A 25,187-nucleotide genomic window follows, 5' to 3' on the forward strand; every position below is an offset into this window, starting at 1 on the left:
CCTGGTGTCACGGCTCTGCTTTCTTTTGGCGTCATATCAGGGGTGAGGGGGTGGGTGAAATTTCCCCGCCCCCTCAAATATGATTTTGTGTGTTGATTCACTATATTTTTGGGGATACGGTGTAAACCCTCAGCTACTGCTGGGGTTGGGCTCTTGCTTAGGGAGTGGTGCAGTTTTCTCTGAAAATAGTTTTTGGTCGCTATTATGTATAGCAAGGCCTGTAGCTAGCACTTGGTCGAGGACTTATGTCTTCTCGTCATAAAAGACGGCATTCTTCTTGCAGTAGTAAGAGTGAACTTTTCCTTTTTTATTGTGTAAGGCGGGTTGTGTGTGTTCGTGTTTACGTTTAAGTAAACGTGGCATTGAGTCCACAACTGGGTTGGGTGTTAGCCTACAGAAGTTGTACATATAATAGCTCTTGTACCAAGGTCCTTTGGCCTCTCTCTTTGGTCTGTTGTTTTTTCTTTACTTTAGGGTAGCAGTATACATTTCAGGTGGCAAGTTTCGCACGTAAGCCTGAGCTGTGTATAAAGCCCGTTTTTGCACAGACGAGGTTATCGTCTGTGGCTGGCGTGCAGAATGCAAAGCTATTACCCTAACAGGTATATGCGCTTTCATGTAGCGCGCTACAACTAGTGTCATGGCTCTGCTTTGTTGTTGCATCGTATCAGAGGTGAGGGGTCATAAGGGGTTGACTAATAAACCCCTCCCCCCTTTACTGATTGGCCAGGAGGTTGGGCCTCCTGCCTGTCAGTCTCCCTGTCGGCTGAGGGGTCAGCGCGTCACAGGGAGGGGGAAGGGTTCCCTGGTTCCACTCCATATTAGGATGGGTGGGTCACAGGATTTCCCCCAGCCATGGAATAACGTCACTGGGCGCGTTTTTTCCTATTGGCCATGAGACATCCGTGAGTTTTCTGGCTCTGTGCTGCAGACCGCTGTCATTGTCAAAGTTGGATGATGCGATGCATTCGAAAACCGTTTGTTTTCTGCTCTGCTCTCTATTAAAGTGTGTATTGGGTCGTTGGTCACTTGGCCCAATTATTACATGTATCTTTTTCAATTGCTACTCACGTAGAGGTCTCCCCTCTTATGTAAAGAGCAGAATTGACAGGGTTTTACCCTCAGACGCGTCATATGAGACCCATGTCTGTGTCTTATAGGCCGGCTTCCTGCTGCTCGTCCCAGACAGCATGGAGGAAAAGTTGTCTGGTGCTTCTTATTAGAATTTGCCATCGATGTGTTTCGGGTTCTCGACGTGCGTATAGCGCTGGTCCTGGGTGCTTTCCATGTGGAACCACTTTATGGCTGGCGCGCCTTGGTTGCCCAATTCATAGAAACAGCGTTTTCTATGCGGGCGGCTGGGAAGGAGATTTTTATCTCTACCGAGCGCCAGTGCACTAGGTGACAGAGTAGATCAAGACATTGGCGGAGGGGTCTCATGCCCATGAGGTGGGCTACCAGGAGCAGTGCGTTCGCGTACTGACCGTCTTGGTGGCGCCCTCTGTGATGTTTTGGATCGACACGCGTACCTACCCCCCTCTTAGGACTGGGGATGGCGGCGTGACTAGGACACGGGACTGGTTCTGGTCGCGCCGGGGCACAGATCTGCTGGTACCCTGAAGGACTTTGTGATTTTCCGGGGGGGGAAATGCCGGGTCGGCCGGGCATCGTGGGGATTGTTGTCGTGGATGTGTGTGTCATATGTATGCCACCACGAGTTGCCCTTAACAGTGACGTGCTTGGTCCATACTGTGTTGTACCTTGCGCTGTGTTAGGGGGCTTGGTCCTTCTCCATTTGTTTCACCCCTCCCTCCCTGCTAGGATGGGGATGGGAGGGGGCTGTCGGGGAGGTTGTTGTCAACTCCTCTAGGCTGTAATTTACTGTCGTTTTTTATTTTCACCACAGTGCAACCATTTTGAAACTAATTTCAGATCCAATTGTTGCTACATGCTAACAATAGGGAGGAGAAACTAACTGCGTTTCAATATTTGTCAAAAACGTTACCTTTTGTGGCTTATTATCGCGAATAATAACAGTTATTGATATTATTCATTCAGAACGCTGAACTTTGAACCCCCACAGAATCTGCCAGGAAGTGTAGTTCGGAGAAATTCCAACGCTGATCAACAGCTATGCATGCCCTCCTCAAAATTGCCGCAAAAAGCCTCCAATTCCCATGGTTCAAAATTTCCAAAATGGTCGCCGTCTTGCAATAGACTTCAGTAAATCGAAAACTTAAAACTATCTAATGGCACTTTTAACCTATTGCTAAACTAACATATTGATGATAATATACATTCTACATGCTTTTGTGACATGTTAGTGATGTTAATACTTGAATACGTTTGATTTTAAAATCGCGAATTTTTTGCATCACTCTGAAAAATATTGATTTATGACCAGATGCCATTTTGGAGTCGGTACCGACCCCGTCGGGTGGAACAGGTTAAGCGCCTGTCTAGTCCGCAGTGCTCCGGGCACAGGTAGAGTTCTGCTCTTGGGGCCTGTTGTAGGGCTGGGCGATATGGAAAAAAATCATATCGCGATAACGATATGATAATTTTATTTTATTTCTCGATATCGATAATTATCGAATTGTTATAAGTATAAAAAAATTTATTTTTTATTTTTTTTTTAACAACAGATGTATGTTTATTTTGCAGCAATTCTTTGTCATTGCCGCCATCTTTAGTGTTACATCCCCTCACACTCCAGTTCTCAGGCTGCAGCTGGTTTAAAAGCTAAAGTAAGTTTGTTTGCTTCTCTGCTGGTTGTGGCTCCAGAGGAGTTGAACAGTTCTGGCTCTGCTAGTTTATTTTCGATCTTTTGGCGCTTTTTTGGTGGACAAACCACCGCACATGTGCACTGTGACTCGTGACTGGAGTCTAGTTCTGCTAGCACACATAGCCTACTGTGTACAGACGGTTTCAAAATGTATTTTAAATTAGAAAGCAAACAAAATAAATGGACAAGAGAAAAAGAAATCTGAATTTGGTCAGTATTGTCATTTGGACAAGCAAAGCCATTACTTTAAGTTGCAGGCAAGAAAGACAAGTCTGTCCACTGTCTCTGGTTTTAAAACTGCCCTGTTGCAGGTAAAAAAAAACGATTTTTCGATATTTTTTTTAATTTCGATATTCGATATCGATTATTAAAATATATCGCGATATTTATCGTTATCGTTATATCGCCCAGCCCTAGCCTGTTGCCTGGATTGAGGGATCAACCTCCTTGGAGGGTTGTCTCCCCGGCACGCCGACTGGCCCCACAGTGTTGTGGGAGGGTAGCCTCTTGAGGAGTGCTTCAGAGCGGCGTGCCAAAGGGGGGAAGGGCCTTCACTTGATTTGGGCCCTGTCCGATACGCTGGCGATGTGGGGGGTGGTGTCACCAGTGACCATCTGGTGGGGTCTCGATGCCGCGGCCTCGTTGACCTCACCAGGCCCCTTTTTCAGGGGGTCCTAGTCGTCGGGTTGTCCTAGGGCTGGGACCTCCTCCGCGCCCCGCTGCTGCGGCCTTGCCACAGGGTTGGGTTCTTGACCTTCGACCCTGTGATGTTGGGGGCTGTGACAGGTTTTTTTTGTGCCCTGTGCGTTTGAGGTGCTAAACCCTCTTCGCACAGTCGGATCCGATCTCCCTCCCGTCCTCCACTAGGGGGGGCCGGGGGGGCTCGGATCCTCCCCGATTCTGATGGTTGTAGGGGGCCTCAGCGGGTACATTTGTCAAGCTTTTCGCTCTGCTCAGCTCCTGTGTTCCAATAGAGCAGAGCGTAAAGCTATACGATCTATAACTTAAGGTTATTCTATAACCCTAGTTATATTGAGTATAGCAAGTGCTCTGCTCTAACTCACTGAGGACCCCACGGTCTTCTACTTTGGTGGTGAAAGACTTGGGAAGGAGCTGATTGTGTGGCCACGACCCCGCTTATATAGGAGCGGATGTGGGTGTGGCCAGGCAGGTGGGTGTGTGCATGTGAACGTTTTTTCATTATTAGAATGGATTAAAGGGATAGTTCCAATAGAGCAGAGCGCTCGCTATACTCATATAACTAGGGTTATAGAATAACCTTAAGTTTCATGGCCTGTTGGTGACAGAACTGTGTTGGTTCTAGTGGTAGTAGATTAGAAAGGTACTGGGAGGCATTTTAGGGCCTTAAAGTCACTTTATTCTATTTGCTCTGAACCACCTCTCCTAACCAATCTTTCTCACACTCTCTCTCACTCCTCAAGAGCAGCTACACTTAAAGGAACACTGAAGACATTTTAAAGGAACACAGCAACATTATGGGAAATGTACTTCTCCAGAGGCAGAAAATAGATACCAATCTCCTCTCTGTGCGTTCAGTAAAAAGCTATCCGGCTGTAAGCTAGCCTAGCTTGGCACAATTGAATGGAAGCAGATATGGACCACTAGCCTAGCTGTTAACTAAAAACAACTCACCTGGAGTTTTAAGCTAAACTAGTGGTCCATACGCTTCCAGTAATTTGTGCTAAGCTAGGCTAGCTATTAGCTGGATAGCTTTCTACTCAACGCACAGAGATTAAATTAGTATCCATCTACTTGTCTGACTCTGGAGAAGATGGTGACCGGGTTTCCCACAATGTTGGCGTTCCTTTAAATGTTAGATGTATTGTTCTTCACCACACTTTGAGAGAACATTCCTATATGTCTGTCAGAAAGCCAAACAATGGATAGCATTGCTAGCATGCCTCACTACCAATGGGTACTGGTACCGGTAGCTGCAAGCTCACTTGAAAGCTCAGTTAGCAGGACCTGAAGCAACAACAATAAAGAAACGTTTCACCACAGTGTGAAGAAGAAGCCAACCATAACATTTCAAATGTCACCGTGTCCGTTTAACATAGAATATATCACTTCTTAAATGGGCTACAGCCACCAAACATGGGGAAAAGATCACTTGAATATGTTTTTAAATACTTGAAAAGCAAGAGGTGTACAGTCTGTGTTTACTGGGGTATATTAAACACACCTCAAGTTCTTCAAATATTTTAACCATCTTCAAATAGATACTTTTGCTCAGGAATGATGTCACAGCCAACCCCTGGGTCAATCCAAGCGGAAATCCTGCTCACTGCCTTCTGTTGTCTTGAGTCTGCCTGGAGGCCAAACGGACAGGGTTTACACTGATATCCACAGGTTATCTTGACATTTAGAATTTTAGTTCTAGCAAGCTAGTTTTCAGTTAGCAGCGACCACTGGTTTCAATGAGAAATGCTAACATGCTAACAAAAATAAACAAATTAAAAGTGTCAATATATCCCTTTCAGAAGACAAATCTGGTTGGTTCCCTGCCTGCTCCAGACAAGCTCAATCAATGGCATAAATAAATGGATTCCAGAGCCTAAAAATTGAGCCAGGTCTCTCTCTAGAATAGGTTCTTCTCCTTGAGATCTTACCAGAGACTCTTTGCCACCTCCTGCTACAGATGCCCGGTAGGGACAATCTTTATCTGTTGGTGATTTTAGGGCTTTGCTTTTTGGGTGCTTTTCCTGCCTCTTCTTACCGGCTCCCCACCTGTCATTAACCTCACCCTTTTCAATGACAGGTGACAGTTAGAGAGACGGACACACGTTAACATCTAGCTGGAAGGACTCACGCTCACATGCACATTGGTAACATCATATGTCATGTTTATAAACCATTACAAATTTACCAAATTCTTTTTAAATACTTTGTTGTAGTTCCATGCCCCCCAGGTAACCAGCTGTCTGTCAATCTAGTGAGCAGCACTACCATTATATAAAACATCCATCAAGTCAGTCAGTCTGTCTGAGTCTATTCATCCCCCTGGCATGCGTTCTAATGGTTACTAATGGCTACTAGAACAGGATGGGAAGTCAACACACCAGCCAGTCATTAACAGAATAGAACCTAGAGACCCTATTATTACCATTACCAGTCACAATGGCTGCTGGGAGAGTGGTCAAGCATACCAGCACTTTACCAGCTTTCACCAAACCAAACCCACTGTCATGGAGATCAGGGTGGTATCAGTGGAGTAGATAGAGGTTGTTTATGGCCGCTGTTCATTTCCCACTCTGCTCATCATAATGGCGGGGTGACATGTTAATAAACACACACAAAATCTCTCTCTCTCTCTCTCTCTCTCGCTCTCTCTCTCTCTCTCACACCCACCTGTCGGAGTTTCCATTCCAGTTCGTGTTCAGAATCCTTGGGTTTCAGTGGGTCTATAAATGCCATCTCCGTCTCCATGGAGACGGATGCTACAGGGTCATAGGGGTCGTGCCCCGGTGCCTGCTGTGATTGATGTTGTCTTTTCAGCGAATCACCAGACAGCTGGGCCTTGTTTATGCGCAGCGCCGCCCGATTATCCCGCGCCTTTTGCTAAGAGAGAGAGAGAGAGAGAGAGAGGGAGAGAGGAGAGCGAGAGGGAGAGAGAGGGAGAGAGGAGAGAGAGGAGAGAGAGAGAGAGAGAGGAGAGAGAACACACTATTAGTCTTGTCATGTGAGCAGGAGGAACCATCTTGAACTCAGTCCAGAGCTTCAGCAGCACATTGATGCAAGTTACCAGGAAGAAAAGAAGCGGCTTTGAAGATGAAATACAATAGAATACAACAGACTAGACTACAGGACTAGAATATAATAGAATACAATGGAACAGATTAGACAATGGGAATAGAATATACTAGGCCTGCCACGATAACACATTTTGCTGGGCGATTAATTGCCCCCGAAAATATCGCGATAAGCGATATTATTGCGACCGGTTAGAGAATTTTTTTGAGAAATTTATTTCCCAAAACTTTTATTTTGAAGCCCACCGCTCCGTCTTTTCCGGTGTTTAAGACTTTTATTTTGAAGCCCACCGACCGGACCGGAAGTATTGTTGTGATTATCCTAGCCGACAACTTGTCTCGTCCGGTTGTGTTTTTTAGTTTTAACGTTAGCTACTAACGTTAGATGCAGCTACTACAGGCAATCAACGATGAGGAGGAAGCGTCAAAGCAGTATTATAATAGAATAGCTGTGGTGCGTAGGCACTGCAGCACGACTCGAAAACGACCTGTTATAATAAATTAATTCATGTTTAACTTGTCCCCGTCTCCAGTCCTTTGACTAGCCCCACCCGTTCATTGTAAACAATGATGCATGTAATTGTATTAACGTTATTCTGTGTTATTCTAACGTTACACTACAAATAACGCTACTTGGTTAAAAGGAGCAACACTATTGAGAAATGTAGTTAAGCTATGTGGTGTTGCCCCACGGAGCTCCTGTGCTGTGCTGTAGTAAAGCCAGCGGCCCGCCTCCCAACACGGACAGTGACTGACAAGGGGCACTGGTTCCGCCTCATTAAAACAAACGCGCAAATAGCAATTAATCGCGTCCGTCAAAATCATTGCATTCATTTAAATTATCGCGGCAATTAATCGATTTATTGCTTATCGCGGCAGGCCTAGAATATACTAATAAATAGAAAACGGAACACAGTAAAGAGTTGGACTCACCACATATGGGGCTCGATCCTGTGAACTGGCTTTCCTCCACAGCTTAGCTATCTGCTTGACTCTGGTAGACCAGTCTGAGAGAGACACACACACACACACACACACAACACACAACACACACAACACACACACACACACACACACACACAGTCAATTGATGGGCAATTTCTGTGTTGGTGTACCAAATACTACTACACTTGCGAGGTCCAAAAGACCTCACCTGTATAGTACAAACAGAAAATAAAATGTTTGTGTGTGTGTGTATACTGTATGTTTGTGTTAGTGTGAGAGTGTATGCGAGTATAGTCCATATAGGCAGTATAGTACGTTGTGTGTTGATCTGGATACTAGGAAGTCAATATTAGTATACTGTATATATAGTAGAAAGTTAACATTAGTATATTATATATATACTAGGAAGTTAATATTAGTATACACACTATACAGTATATATAGTAGAACATTCATATTTGTATATTGTATATATACTTAGGAAGTTAATATTAGTTTACTGTATATACTAGGAAGTTAATATTAGTATACTGTATATACAGTCTAGTGTACCTGGGTACTGCTCTCTCAGATCAGGGAAGTTAATATTAGTATACTGTATATATAGTGTACCTGGGTACTGCTCTTTCAGATCAGGGAAGTTTATATTAGTATACTGTATATATTGAGTACCTGGGTACTGCTCTCTCAGATCAGGGAAGTTAATATTTGTATACTGTATATATAGTGTACCTGGGTACTGCTCTCTCAGATCAGGGAAGTTAATATTAGTATACTGTATATATTGTGTACCTGGGTACTGCTCTCTCAGATCAGGGAAGTTAATATTAGTATACTGTATATATTGTGTACCTGGGTACTGCTCTCTCAGATCAGGGAAGTTTATATTTGTATACAGAACAGGAGCCACAGTTGCCAGCTCTTCCAGAGTCTCCTCTTTCTCCCATTTCAATGTGCTTCGCTGAGCGTTCGACATCACATCCTGCTCTCCCTCCCCTCCTGTGCTGGGATTGGCTGTGGCAGGGCTAGGGGCTGGGCATCCAGAAGACGAAGGACCAACCACATCGCCTCCCAGCTGACTCAACTTCCTGTCCCTAGGAGAAAATGCAACCAGTCAGTTTCTTTCACACGGGTATCTGTAGGGTAAAAGACGAGTTTAACCTGAGCCCTAGTCATATTTTCAGAAAATTCGCCTAAAAATACATATCCAAGTAAAAGATTGTTCAACTTCTACAAGGTCCATTTGCATGTTCTTGGTATCTAGGGACATCTATGGATCTCATAGAATGTATTCCCACTCCCAGTGTCAAAAATATTGTGTCCGTTACTATGCTTGAGTAAATTGTAATGAACCAAAGGAGAATATAATATTTTTTGCTTTCATATTTGACGGTGAATAACACCATGCTAACATTGACCAGAAGTGAAAAGATGCCACTGAGCTCATTCAGCACCTTCTTGAGATAAAGTGTACTAAACATCTAAGCAAATGAACAAAGGGCAGATGATTTACAGGGGTTTATGAAGATACAGTACTGGATTTTTGATGATCAATATGAAATATGAATATAGAATATAGAATAGCAGGCCTATAAATGGCTCTATTATAGTATTGTACATTTTGTAATACCTCTTTTAAAAGCCACAGACCTACCGGTAGTCTATCTGATGGCAGTTAATCTGGATTTAGTACCACCAGGCGACCGTTAGATGGCAGCAAAAACCGTGAATGAAATCTACTGTAAGTACAGTTACTTTCAGTTAATGTCCATAACTCTGCAATTTTCTTTACCGGATTGAGACGTGGTTTTCTCTTAGACGTTCACAGAAAGGTAAAGAAACAATATCCATTGTATTTTATGGCAATAACATTGAGGTTTGGTCGACCCGTGATATACGGTAAACACGAAATTCATGTCAATGCCTGTAAGGGAAAAAATGGTGTTCCTTCCATTGTTGGCGGCTGGTGTGAGCTGGGTAGTGTAGTTCTATGAAATTTAGACGTCCATCGAAAGCCCTGGGTCTCCTCTTTCTCTGGACTACAACGATTTCATGAGTGCTTCTTCTTCTTGCGTCTAAATCAAACGTGTTCCGATGCAATGCGCAGATATTTTTTATAAGCTCATATTTCGCTAATAAAACTTTAAATTAGGGATGCTCGATATTGGCTTTTTTACCGATACCGATATACCGATACTGTCCAACTCTTAATTTCCGATACCGATATCAACCGATACCGATAACGGAATAATTTCAGGTAATTAACATTACATCTCTTGTTGTGGAATTAACACAACATTATGCATACTTTTGACAATAAATAAAATCAGAATTTGTTCTTACTTGCTTGCCTGGGTAAATAAAGGTTATAGAAATGTAAAAAAATTAATAAATAAAATAAAAGATAATTTTTTTTTGAAAACCGATACCGATATTTTCCGATATCACATTTTAATGCCAATATCGGCAGATAATATCGGTAGGCCGATAATATCGGACATCCCTACTTAAAATCATTGCTAAACAAACGTAGTGCTGAAAATATACACATTGACTGCTGTTTTGATAGGGTTAGGGTCTTCACTCTTGGCTACATTTGAAAAAGAAACACAACATCACTTAATACGGACTGTATTGATCTATTTGTGACGTGAAATTTATCTGTGGTCATTACTGTTGCACTGTATTGCGTATTTGCACTGTATTGACTTTCTTTCCATCTGTAAAATCCATGCTAACTACTGATACTACCGGTACGGTAGTGAAGGTGACAGTGAAGTCACAGCAGCAGCTACACAGACAGTGAAGTCACAGCAGCAGCTACACAGACAGTGACGTCACAGCAGCAGCTACACATACTTTTATTTTAGCATTAACCATTTTCTTAATATTTTTATTATATAGTTTAAGTCTATATTGTGATTCTGTGTGAAGGAGGGACTAGCAAAGTAAGATTTTCTTTGTACGGTGTAACTGTCTGTTTAACTGTACAGTACATATGACAAATACATATCTTGAATCTACTTTCTGGAAGTAAATACTACCAATACTACTTGGGATTGGGAACTCTTGAGTTTTGCAATGGACTCATATTTATCAGAAGGCATGGAGGGACAGTGTGTGATATCACCTGTTGCCATCAGGAAGAGGCGTCCTGAAGCTTCCTGGTCCCTGGGCTCCACCACCGCTAGGCATCATGGGAGTTGTAGGAAAACGTGGACCAGGACCCATCAGACCATTCATCAGTGGCATATGAGATAACATCCCTCCTCCTGCAAGGAGAGAGAGATAAAGATAAAGACAGAGAGAAAGAGAGATACAGAGAGAAAGAGAGACGGAGATGAGAGAGAGGGGAAGTCAGTGTGTGTTTGAGAGAAAGAGAGGGTGTATCATACCTGCGTGTGTGTGTGTGTGTGTGTGTGTGTGTGTGTGTGTGTGTGTGTTAGGCATGGAGCAAACTATGAGTGAGAGCCAGCTGTGTATCAGTGTGGAGGCCAGCACAGTCAAGACTGCCCTCAACCAGGGTCAGTCAACACACACAGGGTCTTGATGTGTGTGTATGTCTGTGTCCGTCTGTCTGTGCGTGTATGTTTGCATGTGTCATGGTCTTGGTGTGTGTGTGTGTGTGTGTGTGTGTGTGTGTGTGTGTGTGTGTGTGTGTGTGTGTGTGTGTGAATGTCATGGTCTTGGTGTGTGTGTGTGCGTGCGTGTGTGTGTGTGTGTGTGTGTGTCACGGTCTTGGTGTGTGTGTGTGTGTGTGTGTGTTTGTGCGTGTCATGCCTGTGTGTGTCAGGGTCTTGGCTCCAACAGGAGTGTGTGGTAGAGGGTTGTGGTCCCGTTGGCTGGTGCTAGTAGTAGTAGTATTGGTAGTACTGGCACTGGGGCTGAGTACTGCAGTAAACAGATCCTCCACATCCTTCCCTTCTAGCTCTACAGAAAAACACAGTGCACACACACACATTTACATAGGGCTGGGAGGTACAGTACAGTATATTCAATATAAAGACATATCCCATTTTCTCATGTGGACATGACGCGAGTCTAGGCTATTGTTCAAGTCGCATAAAAACAAAACACGATTTTCCCCTGTGGATTGTGTTGACTAATACCTCCGTATTTTTAATTGTAACACAACAAATACTTGTTTGCATGATCTGACTGGATTGTCAAAACATTACAACTGCAAGAGAGACTTGGGCTGGAGGAGATGAGTGAGAGATATCGTGGTGGTAGAGATACATCAGCATTAGTGAATATGCCTATTTGCTTTTATGGCATTATACTGGTAAATGCTCTAGTGTTTTATCTTGTTTAAAATTTGATTTGAGTCAACTATTGGGTTATTTTATGTTGAGATTAAATTATTGTGAATATGAATGCAATGTCGTCAGTGCCACTTCCGTGTTGGTGCACTCATTTCTGGTGAAAGAACATCACTACTGGTTTACAGACAGATTTTTTTCTTAATGGTGATATAACTCTTATAGCTAGTTTTATGCCCATATGATTTAATCAGTTTGGATGAACTCAAGCAGCTCCCATCCACAGTTCCCTGTGCTGAGCATCAAGCAGTGAGGCAGGGAGGAGGAACGGGGAAATACAGATATAGGCTACAGCTAGAGTAAGGCACCTGAATTAATATCAATTTTGAATTCAATCACATCACATTTAACTCAAAGCCTATTTAACGGCACAGGTCTCTGCTCAAATGGGCTCAAACAACTAAAAAATTCCTCTGAAGGTCGTCGATTCACAGTCATCATCCATTGGTATAACTTTACCCATTACCCTATACAGACACAGACCTGGGATCTTTAATATCACATTACCCCTACACAGACACAGACCTGGGATCTTTAATATCACATTACCCCTACACAGACACAGACCTGGGATCTTTAATATCACATTACCCTACACAGACACAGACCTGGGATCTTTAATATCACATTACCCCACAAAGACACAGACCTGGGATCTTTAATATCACATTACCCTACACAGACACAGACCTGGGATCTTTAATATCACATTACCCTACATAGACACAGACCTGGGATCTTTAATATCACATTACACTACACAGACACAGACCTGGGATCTTTAATATCACATTACCCTACACAGACACAGACCTGGGATCTTTAATATCACATTACACTACACAGACACAGACCTGGGATCTTTAATATCACATTACCCTACACAGACACTGACCTGGGATCTTTAATATCACATTACCCTACACAGACACAGACCTGGGATCTTTAATATCACATTACACTACACAGACACAGACCTGGGATCTTTAATATCACATTACCCTACACACAGACACTGACCTGGGATGCTGTACAGCTTACTGAGAATGGCACCTGGAAAACACAATTAGATCATGTCAAACGGATGATATTCCTTCAAATATTTCACATTTCATTCTGAGAGGAGTCTGAGTGTTTGTGCTTAAATCACTGGTCTGGACAGCATGAACCCAGCACTCCATCATATGCCTGCTGATCTGGGCCATTTTCCTCCAAGTCAAGGTGAGCTAAGAACTCCATGTAACCATAACGTCATGGGCTTGAATCCAGACATTTACATTTAGTCATTTAGCTGACGCTTTTATCCAAAGCGACATACAAGTTCTGTACGACAAGTCATCAGGAAGGGTACAACTCTATCAGCTGAGTAACAATGTTCATCAAAGTGTTGCGTGTTACAGTGTAGGTTAGTTTATTAGGACAAGTGCATGACAGTAAGGTTATTTAGGGTTAGGTATTTTTTTTCTTTTTTTGATAATGGTTGAAGAAGTGTGTCTTTAATCGACGGCGAAAGATTGGACAGGTTTCGGCTGTCCTAACTGGGGTGGGTAGTTCATTCCACCATTGTGGGGCAAGGACTGAGAATAGGCGACTTCTCTTTGATGACCCTTCCGGAGCTTGGATAGGAGTAGGTCTGAGGCGGCCAGAAAATGCAGAGCGTAAGGGTCTTGAGGGTGTGTAGTTAGAGACCATTGGCCGGAGGTAGGCGGGAGCGGTTCCCTTTGCCGCACGGTATGCTAGGTCGAGGGCCTTGAAGCGGATTCGTGCAGCAATGGGGAGCCAGTGCAGGTCCCTAAGAAGTGGGGTGACATGGGCCGACTTCGGTAGGTTTGAGATCAGGCGGGCCGCTACGTTCTGAATGAGTTGAAGAGGCTGACCTGGACCTTTGTTGCAAGTCATCTCTATGGTCTGTCCCCCACAGTTCCCCTCACTGCTCACGTGTTGGTTAGCTACACCTGACATCACACACACACACACACACACACACACACACACACACACACACACACACACACACACACACACACACACACACACACACACACACACACACACACACACACAATCTCCCAGTAACCATTAAAAAAAACTTGCACTCTCAGTTCTGTCCTACCATCAGTGACCATTCTGTCCAGTTCGGGGCTCAATATGGCATCAAGCGGCTCTTCCTGCACTGGCCTCTGGTTTCCACACCCACCACTTCCGGTTGGCTCAGAGGTCAGCAAGGGGTTGTGAGCCATGGAACGGATGCAGAGACCAGCTGGAGAGAGCGAGAGCGAGAGAGAAAGAAACTATTATTACAGAGCCACACAACTAGAACTGCCTTCCCAGTTGAATTAAACTGAATTGAAACTAACAGGGATGAAAAATAGCCACAGCCTGGTTATGTGGCAGAACCACAGCAAAGGTGTGTTAAAGGAACAGTTCACTTTATTTAAGAAATTCACTTCGTTTAAGTTTTTATTTGTCATTTCAGTTTAATCAAATGGCACTGGGACACAATGTCTGTGCAGTTATCTTTCTTCCAGCATGGCTGCCTATAACCATTGGTAAGCACTTTTAAAAGAACATGCCTCATTTATATGCAGTGTAGAATGTAGGTAAAACACTGGGAAAACATGATATTACTGTCCAACTTTGACTTCATCCAGTAATAAGACACCAAATGATTATGTTTTTGTTGATATATTATATCAACAGATAGCAACTGTTGTTTTGCACATAGCAACCGTTCCTTTAATGAGGGGATGGGAGGGTTTAAAGGGACACATCACCAAAAAGTCAATCCCATTTATTTTGCACACAAGTTACTGAAAGTTAATGCGTTTGAATATGTCCTCCAATGATGTTATCAGAGGAGACAGAATCCTTGCATTGTTAATTACAGCTCAATGAAATGATGGGAGATGAAAAAGTAGCCATAATGATTGCAATAGGGATTACAATTGAACATTTACATATTTTCATTGAGCTGCAATTAACACAACATAATGATTCAGTACCCTCCGATGACATCACTGGAGGACATTATTCAAACTCATTAATTCCCAACATTTTCCAAACCTATTTGGGATATGTACGAGATCATGTGCATAATAAGTCAGCACTGTTTTTTGGTTGTGTACAGGTAGATATATACGGGTTGTGATACTTTGTGAGTAGGAGGTTTCTTGTGGTTCCAGTTCTTCATAGGTGAGAGTTGTGTGTGTGTGTACCTGTGTCTGCTGGCCCCAGTATGTGAGGGTCAGTGCAGAGAACATCAGATAGGTCCACTAGCGGCTCCTCAGACACCGCTGAATGACAATACACACATACAACACGTGGTACACACACAAATACACAATACAACACATGGTACACACACATACAACATGCAATACACACACAAATACACACAGACAAGACATGGTACACACAAATACAAAACATGGTAGACACACAAATACACACATACAGCACGTGGTACACACAAATAACACATGATACACACAAATACAACACATGGCACACACATAAATACACACATACAACACATGGTACACAAATTATTTACAGATGAGTACATGCTACCATATAGCCTACGTGACATGGAGCTATGAAGGGTTTTAAAATGAGCTGTTTATACTCAACATTGGTTGCTAATTGGTTGGACTCGGAGTTGAAAAGTCAATCTAAATTACTTGGGAGTGTGAATGTGATATATCACCAGCAAATACTCATCCTCTACTATCTTTAACTATGCATGAACACAACACTCTAAGTTACCATCTGTAGATAATAAAGTACTCAACCTCTACTGTCTTTTACCATGAATAAATACAACACTCTAACTTACCATGTTTAGAAAATAAAGTACTTAACCTCTACTGTCTTTAACTATGAATGAACGCCTCCAATTGAAACGAAAGCCAGCCAGGCAGCAGGCCAGGGCAGGCAGATGAAGTTAAGTTGATACTGGCACTATTACAATTGCCTGATTTCTACAAACACCAAATGCACAATGTTTAAACATGTATGTTTAAACAATGCCATGTAGATTATGTTATTATCTATCATTCTACTCTAAACAATGCCATGTAGATTATGTTATTATCTATCATTCTACTCTTCTCCTGAAAACCCTACCGTTATGCCCAGCCTAGGGGAATTAGGACATAACATAGACGAAGGACCCCTCCCTCCCCACTCCTCAAACAATTCACTAAAACATCAGGTTTTGCAGTAATAAAAAAGTGCTTTTAGTATCAGCACAGGCAAAACGTATATGCAGATGAATATACAATATAAATGAATAACATGAATGCACTACACTCAGCAACTTAACAGAGAGCTTCTGCGACCATGTAGATAATAACATGTCTATTGAAGACCATGGAGGTGCTAACTTGTCTAATGAAGACCATGTAGCTAATAACATGTCTAATGAAGACCATGTAGCTAATAACATGTCTAATGAAGACCATGTAGATAATAACATGTCTAATGAAGACCATGTAGATAATAACATGTCTAATGAAGACCATGTAGCTAATAACATGTCTAATGAAGACCATGAAGCTAATAACATGTCTAATGAAGACCATGTAGATAATAACATGTCTAATGAAGACCATGTAGCTAATAACATGTATAATGAAGACCATGTAGCTAATAACATGTCTAATGAAGACCATGTAGACAATAACATGTCTAATGAAGACCATGTAGATAATAACATGTCTAATGAAGACCATGTAGCTAATAACATGTCTAATGAAGACCATGTAGATAATAACATGTCTAATGAAGACCATGTAGATAATAACATGTCTAACCAGAATAACTGAAATACTGGCTGATGATTTGATTAAACAGCTTTGTGATAGAATAAAAAAAATGCAGTGCATTTCCATAGCTGTGGATGAGTCCACTGACACAACTGAGAATGCTCAGTTGCTGGTGTTTGTGAGGTTTTATGATGAGGCAAAGGGGTAGTTTGTTGATGTATTAATACATTTTTGGAATACTTGAAACCCTTTTTTTGTGGAATATTTGATGCGGCCCAGCCTCACCCAGACTCTACCTCCAGCGGCCCCCAGGTAAATTGAGTTTGAGACCCCTGATGTAAATAATAACATGTCTAATAAAGACCATGTAATAATAACATGTCTAATGAATACCATGTAGATGATGGAGAGACAGATTAAGAAAAGGATAGTTAAAAAATGGAGACAGATTAAGAGAGAATTAAAAGAGTTAAAGATACAGAAACATAAAGAGAGAGGCACATTAACACATGGTAACACATAAATAAAGAGATAGGGGTAAATAAAAAGATGGAGAGACATATACAGAGATGGAGAGACAGGTTAAGAGAGGGAGTTAATAGTAAACTTACGTAGTCGTCCATGTGTCCTGTCTGTGCTGGTTGCCATGGTGCTGATCAGTTGGTGAGAGGATGAGGGGTCCATAAAGCTGGGGGCGGGGCCTTTAGGTTCGGTTCTAATCCCCGATTGGCCCTGGGAGACACTCATCATCTCTTGTCCCGGCCTCTTGTCCTGTTGCTTGCTCTTATCCAGTAGGTCCTTACCAAAGAACGCTTCCTGTACAGACAGGAAACACCACATTCACAGTCACCAGTCAAGTACTGATAAAATACCATCAGACAAGTACCAGTAAACTACATCTAGTTTTTTTTCTCGGATCAGCTGTGTGTGTATGTATATAAATGGTAAATGGTGCATTTAATATAGCACTTTAATCAAAAGCACTTTACAATTTGTTCCTCACCTTTTACCCATTCACTCACACATTCACACGACAGCGGAGGCAACCATGCAAGGTGCCAACCTGCTCATTGGGAGCAATTAGCGGTTAAGTGTCTTGCTTAAGGACACTTCGACACGCTGCCCGGGAGGAGCAGGAATCAAACCGGGAACCTCCGGATTACCAGACGACTGCTCTACCTCCCAAGCCACTGTCGCCCTTTATGTGTGTGTGTGTGTGTGTGTGTGTGTGTGTGTGTGTGTATGTGCATATGGGTGTATACTGTATATGTATGTATGTATGTATGTATGTATGTATGTATGTATGTATGTATGTATGTATGTATGTATGTATGTATGTATGTGTGTGTGTGTAGGTGTGTATGTGTGTGTGTGTCTGACCTGCAGGTAAGAAGGGAACTCTTCCTCTAGCTTAGTTTTTTTCTTGCGATATCTCTTCCTGAATTTCTCTGCTGTCTGTTCAATAGATAGAGTCATCTGCTCAGTAGAGGGCGCCGTCTCCATCGCAGTCCCGTCCAGATCCAGCCAACCTACCCAGACATTGAGGGGAAAAAGCCAGAGTCAGTGGTTTCCAGCCTTTGGTGGGACAGATGCATAGAAGTACATAGAGATGCATAGAGATACTAGGGATGTGATGTGTTGACCAAACGTCCGACTTTCAACATGTTCTCCATGTGTTTTTTATCCTTTTGTAATGGGCTATTCAAAACGTTCTAAAATTTTTACTGTTGCCAAAATAGCCTCTTCAAAACTCTCTATTGTTTTCCAAATGGGAGAGTGTAGTTTTTCATTTTGTAAACTGTTGAAATAACCTAGGGTTGGGTACCGTACTCTGTACTTTTTTTTTAAAGATTAATTTTTTGCCGTTTTATCGCTTTATTGCTACTGGGCAGTCCAGTAGAGAGAGACAGAGGAGGAATGGGAGACAGAGTGGGGGGAAGACATTCGGCAAATAACGACTGGTTCGGGAGTCGAACCCGGGTCGGCTGTGTCGCGGCTGAGCGCGCTATGTGGTTCGCCACTGGGTCGCCCCGTACTCTGTACTTTTAAGGGTACTGACCGAATGACGTTGGTACTACCAAGTAGTGATTCACGTTAGATCAATCAGTGCCACATTTCGGTTAAGAATTCCAATGATGCGCAATTGTCATTTGATAATGGACACAGACCAGCGCGGACCTTCAATGACACAGACCAGCGGACCTTCAATGACACAGACCAGCGGACCTTCAATGACGTGCAATTGTCATTTCATAATAGACACAGACCAGCAGACCTTAACCCTTAGAAGTCTAACCTAAATAGCTCCTCCTCCTGAGAATTTCCCCCCTTTTTTTTTGTTACATAATATAAAATTACAGATTCATACCTTCAAAATAAGCCATCAATTGTCAAATTTGAGACGATAGTTTTCAATCAATGTCCTATCAAACATTCTGGTACAGTCATTACCAATTTGCAGCAGGAGCCTCTGAAGGGAATTCAGTGAATTCAGCTAATGATAAGGGAACTACACTCCTTCCCAGAATTCAATGTGATGTCAATGTTAATTTCAATGACTAATTCACACCATGAAACAAAGGCCCAGCAGGGAACAATTACAGCTGAATGGGGGTATAGTGTGACTGATCAATACAGGCAACACACACTTTGATTTGATGCCATGCATATACACACACTAGATAGACAGAGGTTTAGATATTTAGATAGATATATAATAGTAATATAATAGAAAGAGAGAGAGAGAGAGAGATAGAAAGAAAGAAAGAAAGAAAGAAAGAAAGAAAGAAAGAAAGAAAGAAAGAAAGAAAGAAAGAAAGAAAGAAAGAAAGAAAGAAACATTTATAATAATAATAATAATAATTATTATTATTATTATTATTATTATTAAATAGAATAATTTTCTATAGGCTTGCCGTGGTAGTCAGTGATACTGGTGTCATTCTGTGTTCAGGCTTCCATACTTATTGAAAAGAATGCTCATATCCAAAAGTATTAGATAGATATAGGTCATACATGTAGGTATGCATTTGGTTACACACACACACAGAAGTAGTCTCAGACCGGGAGTAGTCTCAGAGAGGGAGATACAGAGGAGAGATGGAGGGAGAGAGAGGGAGATAGGGAGATATAGATAGAGAGAGGGAGAGAGAGAGGGAGAGATAGAGGGAGAGAGATATATATAGGTTAGAAAGCAACCTGGGTTCTCAGACAGACAGACAGACAGACAGACAGACAGACAGACAGACAGACAGACAGACAGACAGAGAGACAGACAGACAGACAGACAGACAGACAGACAGACAGACAGACAGACAGACAGACAGAGAGAGAGAGAGAGAGAGAGAGGCAACGTCATCTTTCCTTCACAAAGCGCATCGATGCGCTGTCAACTAAAGCACCGTGTTTACTACAGCGCGGGTGACCAAAACACCAAACTCGTCACACAGTAGCCAGTGGCTGATACTGTAGTTCACGTAGTCCACTCCACTGTCCGCTTGAATGAACTGCGAGAGATAATTCATAACTCATATACACACACGCACTCTGCCATACTTAGTTAATGTTTTAGCGCGACGTGGGTATACAGGACTGTCGAGGATGCTGCAGAGTTTCTGTTGCACATAGAAGCAGACTCGACACAAGTTTCGTCTTGACGCTGCGTCTCAGCGCACACACACACATACACACACACCACATTATTCTGCGAAGCAGCTCAGTGTCCCGTGGATATTATTGCAAGAGATAATTCATACATATTATGAAAAGCCGATGCCGATCTGTTGTTTAGAATTTGGATGGGGGGGTAGCGATTCTCTGATACCTCTCACCTCTGCGCGGGGGTCTAACACCTATTCACAGCGCACACGCTTCTCTTGTGTGTGTGCGCGCGTGCGTGACGTGCGTTTCGTGACGCGCTGCAGTTCTCTGGCAAACGCAGATAATTACAAGCATACCATCTAGCAAGAATTAAACGTATTTACAAGTCGTATTATGTTTAGCAAGTAAGGAGACATATATAGTAAATCTCAAAGCACTCGAAATTGTCATTTTTCTATTTTTACAGATTTCTGAAAAGCGCGACTTCCAGAGCATTTATGAGTCATTCTAAATCCCTTTGTTCTCCGCCCACGGGTCCAAACAAGCCCTGCGACCTGAAAGGGTTAAATGACATGCAATTGTCATTTCATAATAGACACAGACCAGCGCAGACCTTCAATTTGAATAGCTATGACATCTAGCTAAGCCTCTCTCTCTCTCTCTCTCTGGAAAGAGAGGAGTTTTAAAGTATTTACTGAGGATGGCCAGATAATGTTGATATTTAAACTTAAAAAATAATGATACATAATAAATGTATACATGATCATGCAACATAAAAAATTAATTGTTGTAGAAACGGTTTGGGAGAGGGGTGTAGGGAGGGTTTTTAGTTTGTGTGGTGTGATAATGATGTTGAAATCGAGAAGTTTAGACTTTAGTTTAGTTTTACAACTGAAATAAAAATTTTGTTATTATGAAAGTACAGATAAAAGGTACCGTCGGGTACCGGTATCAGTTCAAATGTGAACGGTACCCAACCCTATGGAGTACTGAAATGGAGGTTGCTGTTCTGCCTGTCATCGCTAGGTGCTCCCCTATAATAAGGAATGGAAAAGCCTGTACCTTGTAGATTGAAGATTGCACTGCATAATGAGTATGGTATGCAACTAGGCTGTGAACGTTTTTTTTTATTGATATGTCAATGAATGCATATAAATTTGACGGAAGTTGGTTAATAAAAAAATTAGAACCTAATGTAATTGTGCCTTTGCAGAAACAACAACTTTGTTTGTGACGTATCCCGCCGTTCACCCTCTCCAAATGTTTCTGTCCATCAAAACAAATCTGGCAGAGACTGACAACATTAACACTTTGAGTGCCAGCCACGGCATAATTCATTATTTCATGCGAACCGTTCAGTGCCAAAAACGAGATATGCCGTTTTTTTTATCGTTATTCTTTTTATTAGCGATTTCCATTCATATTTCATCAATCTAGCCTCACGTTACCAGTGAGGATCTGTCTGAACTCGAACAGGGAAAATAACGCCCCCTATCGTCTCTCCGGATGGTACTGCACCCATTTGGATTCGATTGAATGAAACGCTTGGAGAAAAAAAAGTCCTGCTTCCACATTTTACTTGTCAGACAAGTAACCGGAGACGATCGAGGTCATTGTCCACCACCAGAACAGCGGAGAATGTGTGTTTCCAGTACCCAGCGTTGGATCAATAAACGCGATATTTGGAATGGCGATCAGGAATTGAAATAGTCTTTTTGGAGAACATCTGATCTGAGGTAAGGAATCTATTTTACCAGTCTTGGGATAATCAGAGCTATTTTCACCTATATATCAGCGTGTGCTATGTGTGTATGTGTGTGTGTGTGTGTGCGATCAGGAAATAAGATAATCGATTTTCAGCCCGCTTCTATAGCGTGCATAAGTACACATATACTATCGATAATCTAGCGTTTATTTGAAAATGATTCATAAATAGGCCGAAAAAGACAACGTGTTTTGTGTATTCCAGTGTATTCCAGTAAAGGGCGTTTATCACAAAAAAAAAAATAAAATCTGAAACTTTAAAAAGAAAAATATTGCGTTTTTCAAAATGGTATAAAACGGAAATGAACCGATTAAAAAACAATCCGTTTCGACAATGTTGACTGCAAACAAGTCATTGATAAGCGACGGCCATATTAGACACATAGCCATCATTTTTTTTAAAGATTTCTTTTTTAGCGTTTATCGCTTTTTGCTACTGGGCAGTCCAGTAGAGAGAGAGAGAGGAGGAACAGGAGACAGTGTGGGGGGGAAGACATTCGGCAAATAACGACGGGTCCGGGAATCGAACCCAGGTCGGCCGTGCCGCGACTCAGCGCGTTATGTGGATCGCCACTGGGGCACCCACATAGCCATAATTTAAGATATAGTTTATGCGTTCGGAAATATGAGAGCTCTGTCATTGAAGTGGGTGGTGGCATTCAACAGGGTAAATAGGACATGGAGGCCGGCACTCAAAGTGTTAACGATATCCAACAATTCTGATAATGAATTAAAAACAGACGTAGACCGTCAGTCACAATGGATGAATATAGCCGCATACTTAAATACAGAACACTACAGAGAGTGAACATCCATCTCTGCGCAATTGTGGTGCTGAAAGGACAGCGCAGACAGTCTATTGGAATGGCGGTGAGGTTTGGAAAAAGGAAATTCATATCCGATATGGGAAAATAAATAGCCCTATCTGGGAAAATAACCTTACATTGAGATACATTTTGTGGTGAATTATGCCATATAACATATTGTGCATAAGCTGATAGGTCTACATCATAATCTTAAAAGAACGCACACAAAAAAACTACAACTTATCAATTTATACCTCGACTAGCAAAACACTGTCGTTCACATCCCTAACCTAGCCCTATTTTCCGAAAATTTTCATAAATACATACCTAAGTAAATGGAAGATTGCTCCACTTCTACAAGGGCCATTTGCATGTCCCTAGTATCTAGGGACATCTATGGATCTCAGGGAATGTATTCCCAGTGTCAGAAATATTGTGTCTGTTACTAGGCTTGAGTCAATTGTAATGAACCAAAGGAGAATACCAGGTGCTGTACAGTTACTTTTGTATAATGTAAATTGCTCCGCCACGTGCCGTGTCCTCGCGTCAATAATGCGCCTTTTCCCGACTCGATGCGCTGAGATTTCTATAAACTCATATTTCACTAATAACACTTAAAATCATTGGTAAACAAACGTAGTGCTGAAAATATACACTTTGACTGCTGTTTTGACAGGGTTAGGGTCTTTACTCTTGGCTACATTTGGGGGGGGAAATGCAACATTACATGGTCGATTTATGGCGTGATATTAATCTCGGCCCTGTACCGGGCCTGGCTAAGAGATACATGGAGATGCATAGAGATGTATAGAGATGCATAGAGATGTATAGAGATGCATAGATACATAGAAATGCATAGAGATACATAGATGCAGAGACACATAGAGATGCAGAGATGCAGAGATACATAAATTAGATACATAAATGTAGAGATGCATAGAGATTAGGGGTGTAACAATGCATCGCAATGCCTCGATCCTAAGATTACGATTCAACTGCATCGATTTGAAAATTTAAGAATCGAGGTATATATAATACATTTTTATTTATTTATTTGGATGTCGATTCTTTTTTTTTTTACCTATAGTACATTCATGCTGAGTGAATCAGTTCCCCCAGCCACATTTGTGTATAAATTTTTTGGGGGGAATTAACTGATCGAAAATGTATCGAATCGCATTGAATCGAATTGTGGTCAAATGAAGATATTTCATGATGCATTGAATCGTTGCCTGAAGAATTGTAATCGAATCGAAGTGGGGTCGAATCGTTACACCCCTAATAAAGATGTATAGTGATGTATAGAGATACATAAGAGTACTTCTGAAAAATCACATTCCTCATGGTTCAGATGATCTTCAACATGTACAACAAGCGTAGGTATTGATTGACTGTTCTCTTGTGTATACCGCTACCTAGAGGCTCTGATTTATTCTGTAATGAGGTTACTGATCGCCATCACTCTTTCCACTAGGTGGCAGTAATGCGTAAAATGTTGAATCTCAAATGAGGAAGAAACAGTGTTGTCTTCTGGGTAGAAAAGGAGTAGATAGGAACTACCCCTTCTAGCTATAATCTCTTTGGGCAGGAGATACACAGTTAGTAGGGCAGAAGTGGTCAGACGAGGGTGAAGGAGCACCTACCTTCCTCTCTGCCAGGCAGGGTCTCTATCGGTGAGCCTGTTGAATCCTTCCTGCTCATGCAGCGTTTACCTCGGCCTGGACCCGCCTTCCCTCCTCGCTGACGAACCATGAAACCACCAATACCTAGAGAGGGATGGAGAGAGAGACAGAGGAATGGAGAGAGAGAGAGCGGGGGATGGAGAGAGAAAGTAATGAGTTTCCTTTCTGTAACCAACAGATCTTGTTCTCATTGAAGCATCCTTTTTGAATAGACCAATCATTCAGAAGTTATCTCTGTCCCGCCCCCCACTCAGTGAGTTGGCAGTTTGAATGAAGTATCAGGGAACCAGTAAATCACTAGGCTCAGATTTAGATACCCATACGAGCCAAGATCTCTCTCACCAGGCCGGTATGGTTTCCTCTTCCTCTTCTTGTTACCATCGGTAACCTCCATTTCCTTGGTGACATCATCATCATGGGCGTGGTCTCGCTCAGGGCTGGAGTCAGACTTCACCTCGCACTTCATCTCACCTGAAGAGAGAGAGACTGTTTAATTATATTTTTTATTTTTGGGGCTTTTTTTCTGTATTTTTTCACCCATCCCAATTGAGTCGTTATGCCAATTCCGTTCCTGGTCGTTGCGCGTTAAGTAGATAGGAACTGCCCCCTCTAGCTTTAATCTCTTTGGTTATATTATGTATATAGGAACTGCCCCCTCTAGCTTTAGTCTAGTAGTAGTCAAAACAGCTAAAATAGCTACGCCAAGCTAAACAAAGCTAATGATGGGTGACGGTCCAACAAATAAAA

General features: G+C 42.2%; 1 protein-coding gene across 1 annotated transcript in view; it reads right to left on the bottom strand.

Annotated features, from left to right (window-relative positions):
• LOC311237806 (histone-lysine N-methyltransferase 2C-like) overlaps positions 1-25,187 on the bottom strand; it is a 159,001-nt gene that overhangs the window by 76,394 nt on the left and 57,420 nt on the right. The window contains 13 exon segments of the mRNA XM_084325783.1: positions 5,416-5,550; positions 6,155-6,364; positions 7,489-7,562; positions 8,353-8,594; positions 10,631-10,772; positions 11,281-11,430; positions 12,843-12,875; positions 13,936-14,082; positions 15,038-15,115; positions 17,200-17,404; positions 17,969-18,117; positions 24,402-24,524; positions 24,783-24,911. Coding sequence (XP_084181909.1) covers positions 5,416-5,550; positions 6,155-6,364; positions 7,489-7,562; positions 8,353-8,594; positions 10,631-10,772; positions 11,281-11,430; positions 12,843-12,875; positions 13,936-14,082; positions 15,038-15,115; positions 17,200-17,404; positions 17,969-18,117; positions 24,402-24,524; positions 24,783-24,911 — 1,817 coding nt within the window.

The sequence above is a fragment of the Notolepis coatsorum genome, assembly GCF_963971535.1.
Source record: "Notolepis coatsorum genome assembly, chromosome: 12".
In the NCBI taxonomy this organism is placed as follows: Eukaryota; Metazoa; Chordata; class Actinopteri; order Aulopiformes; family Paralepididae; genus Notolepis; species Notolepis coatsorum.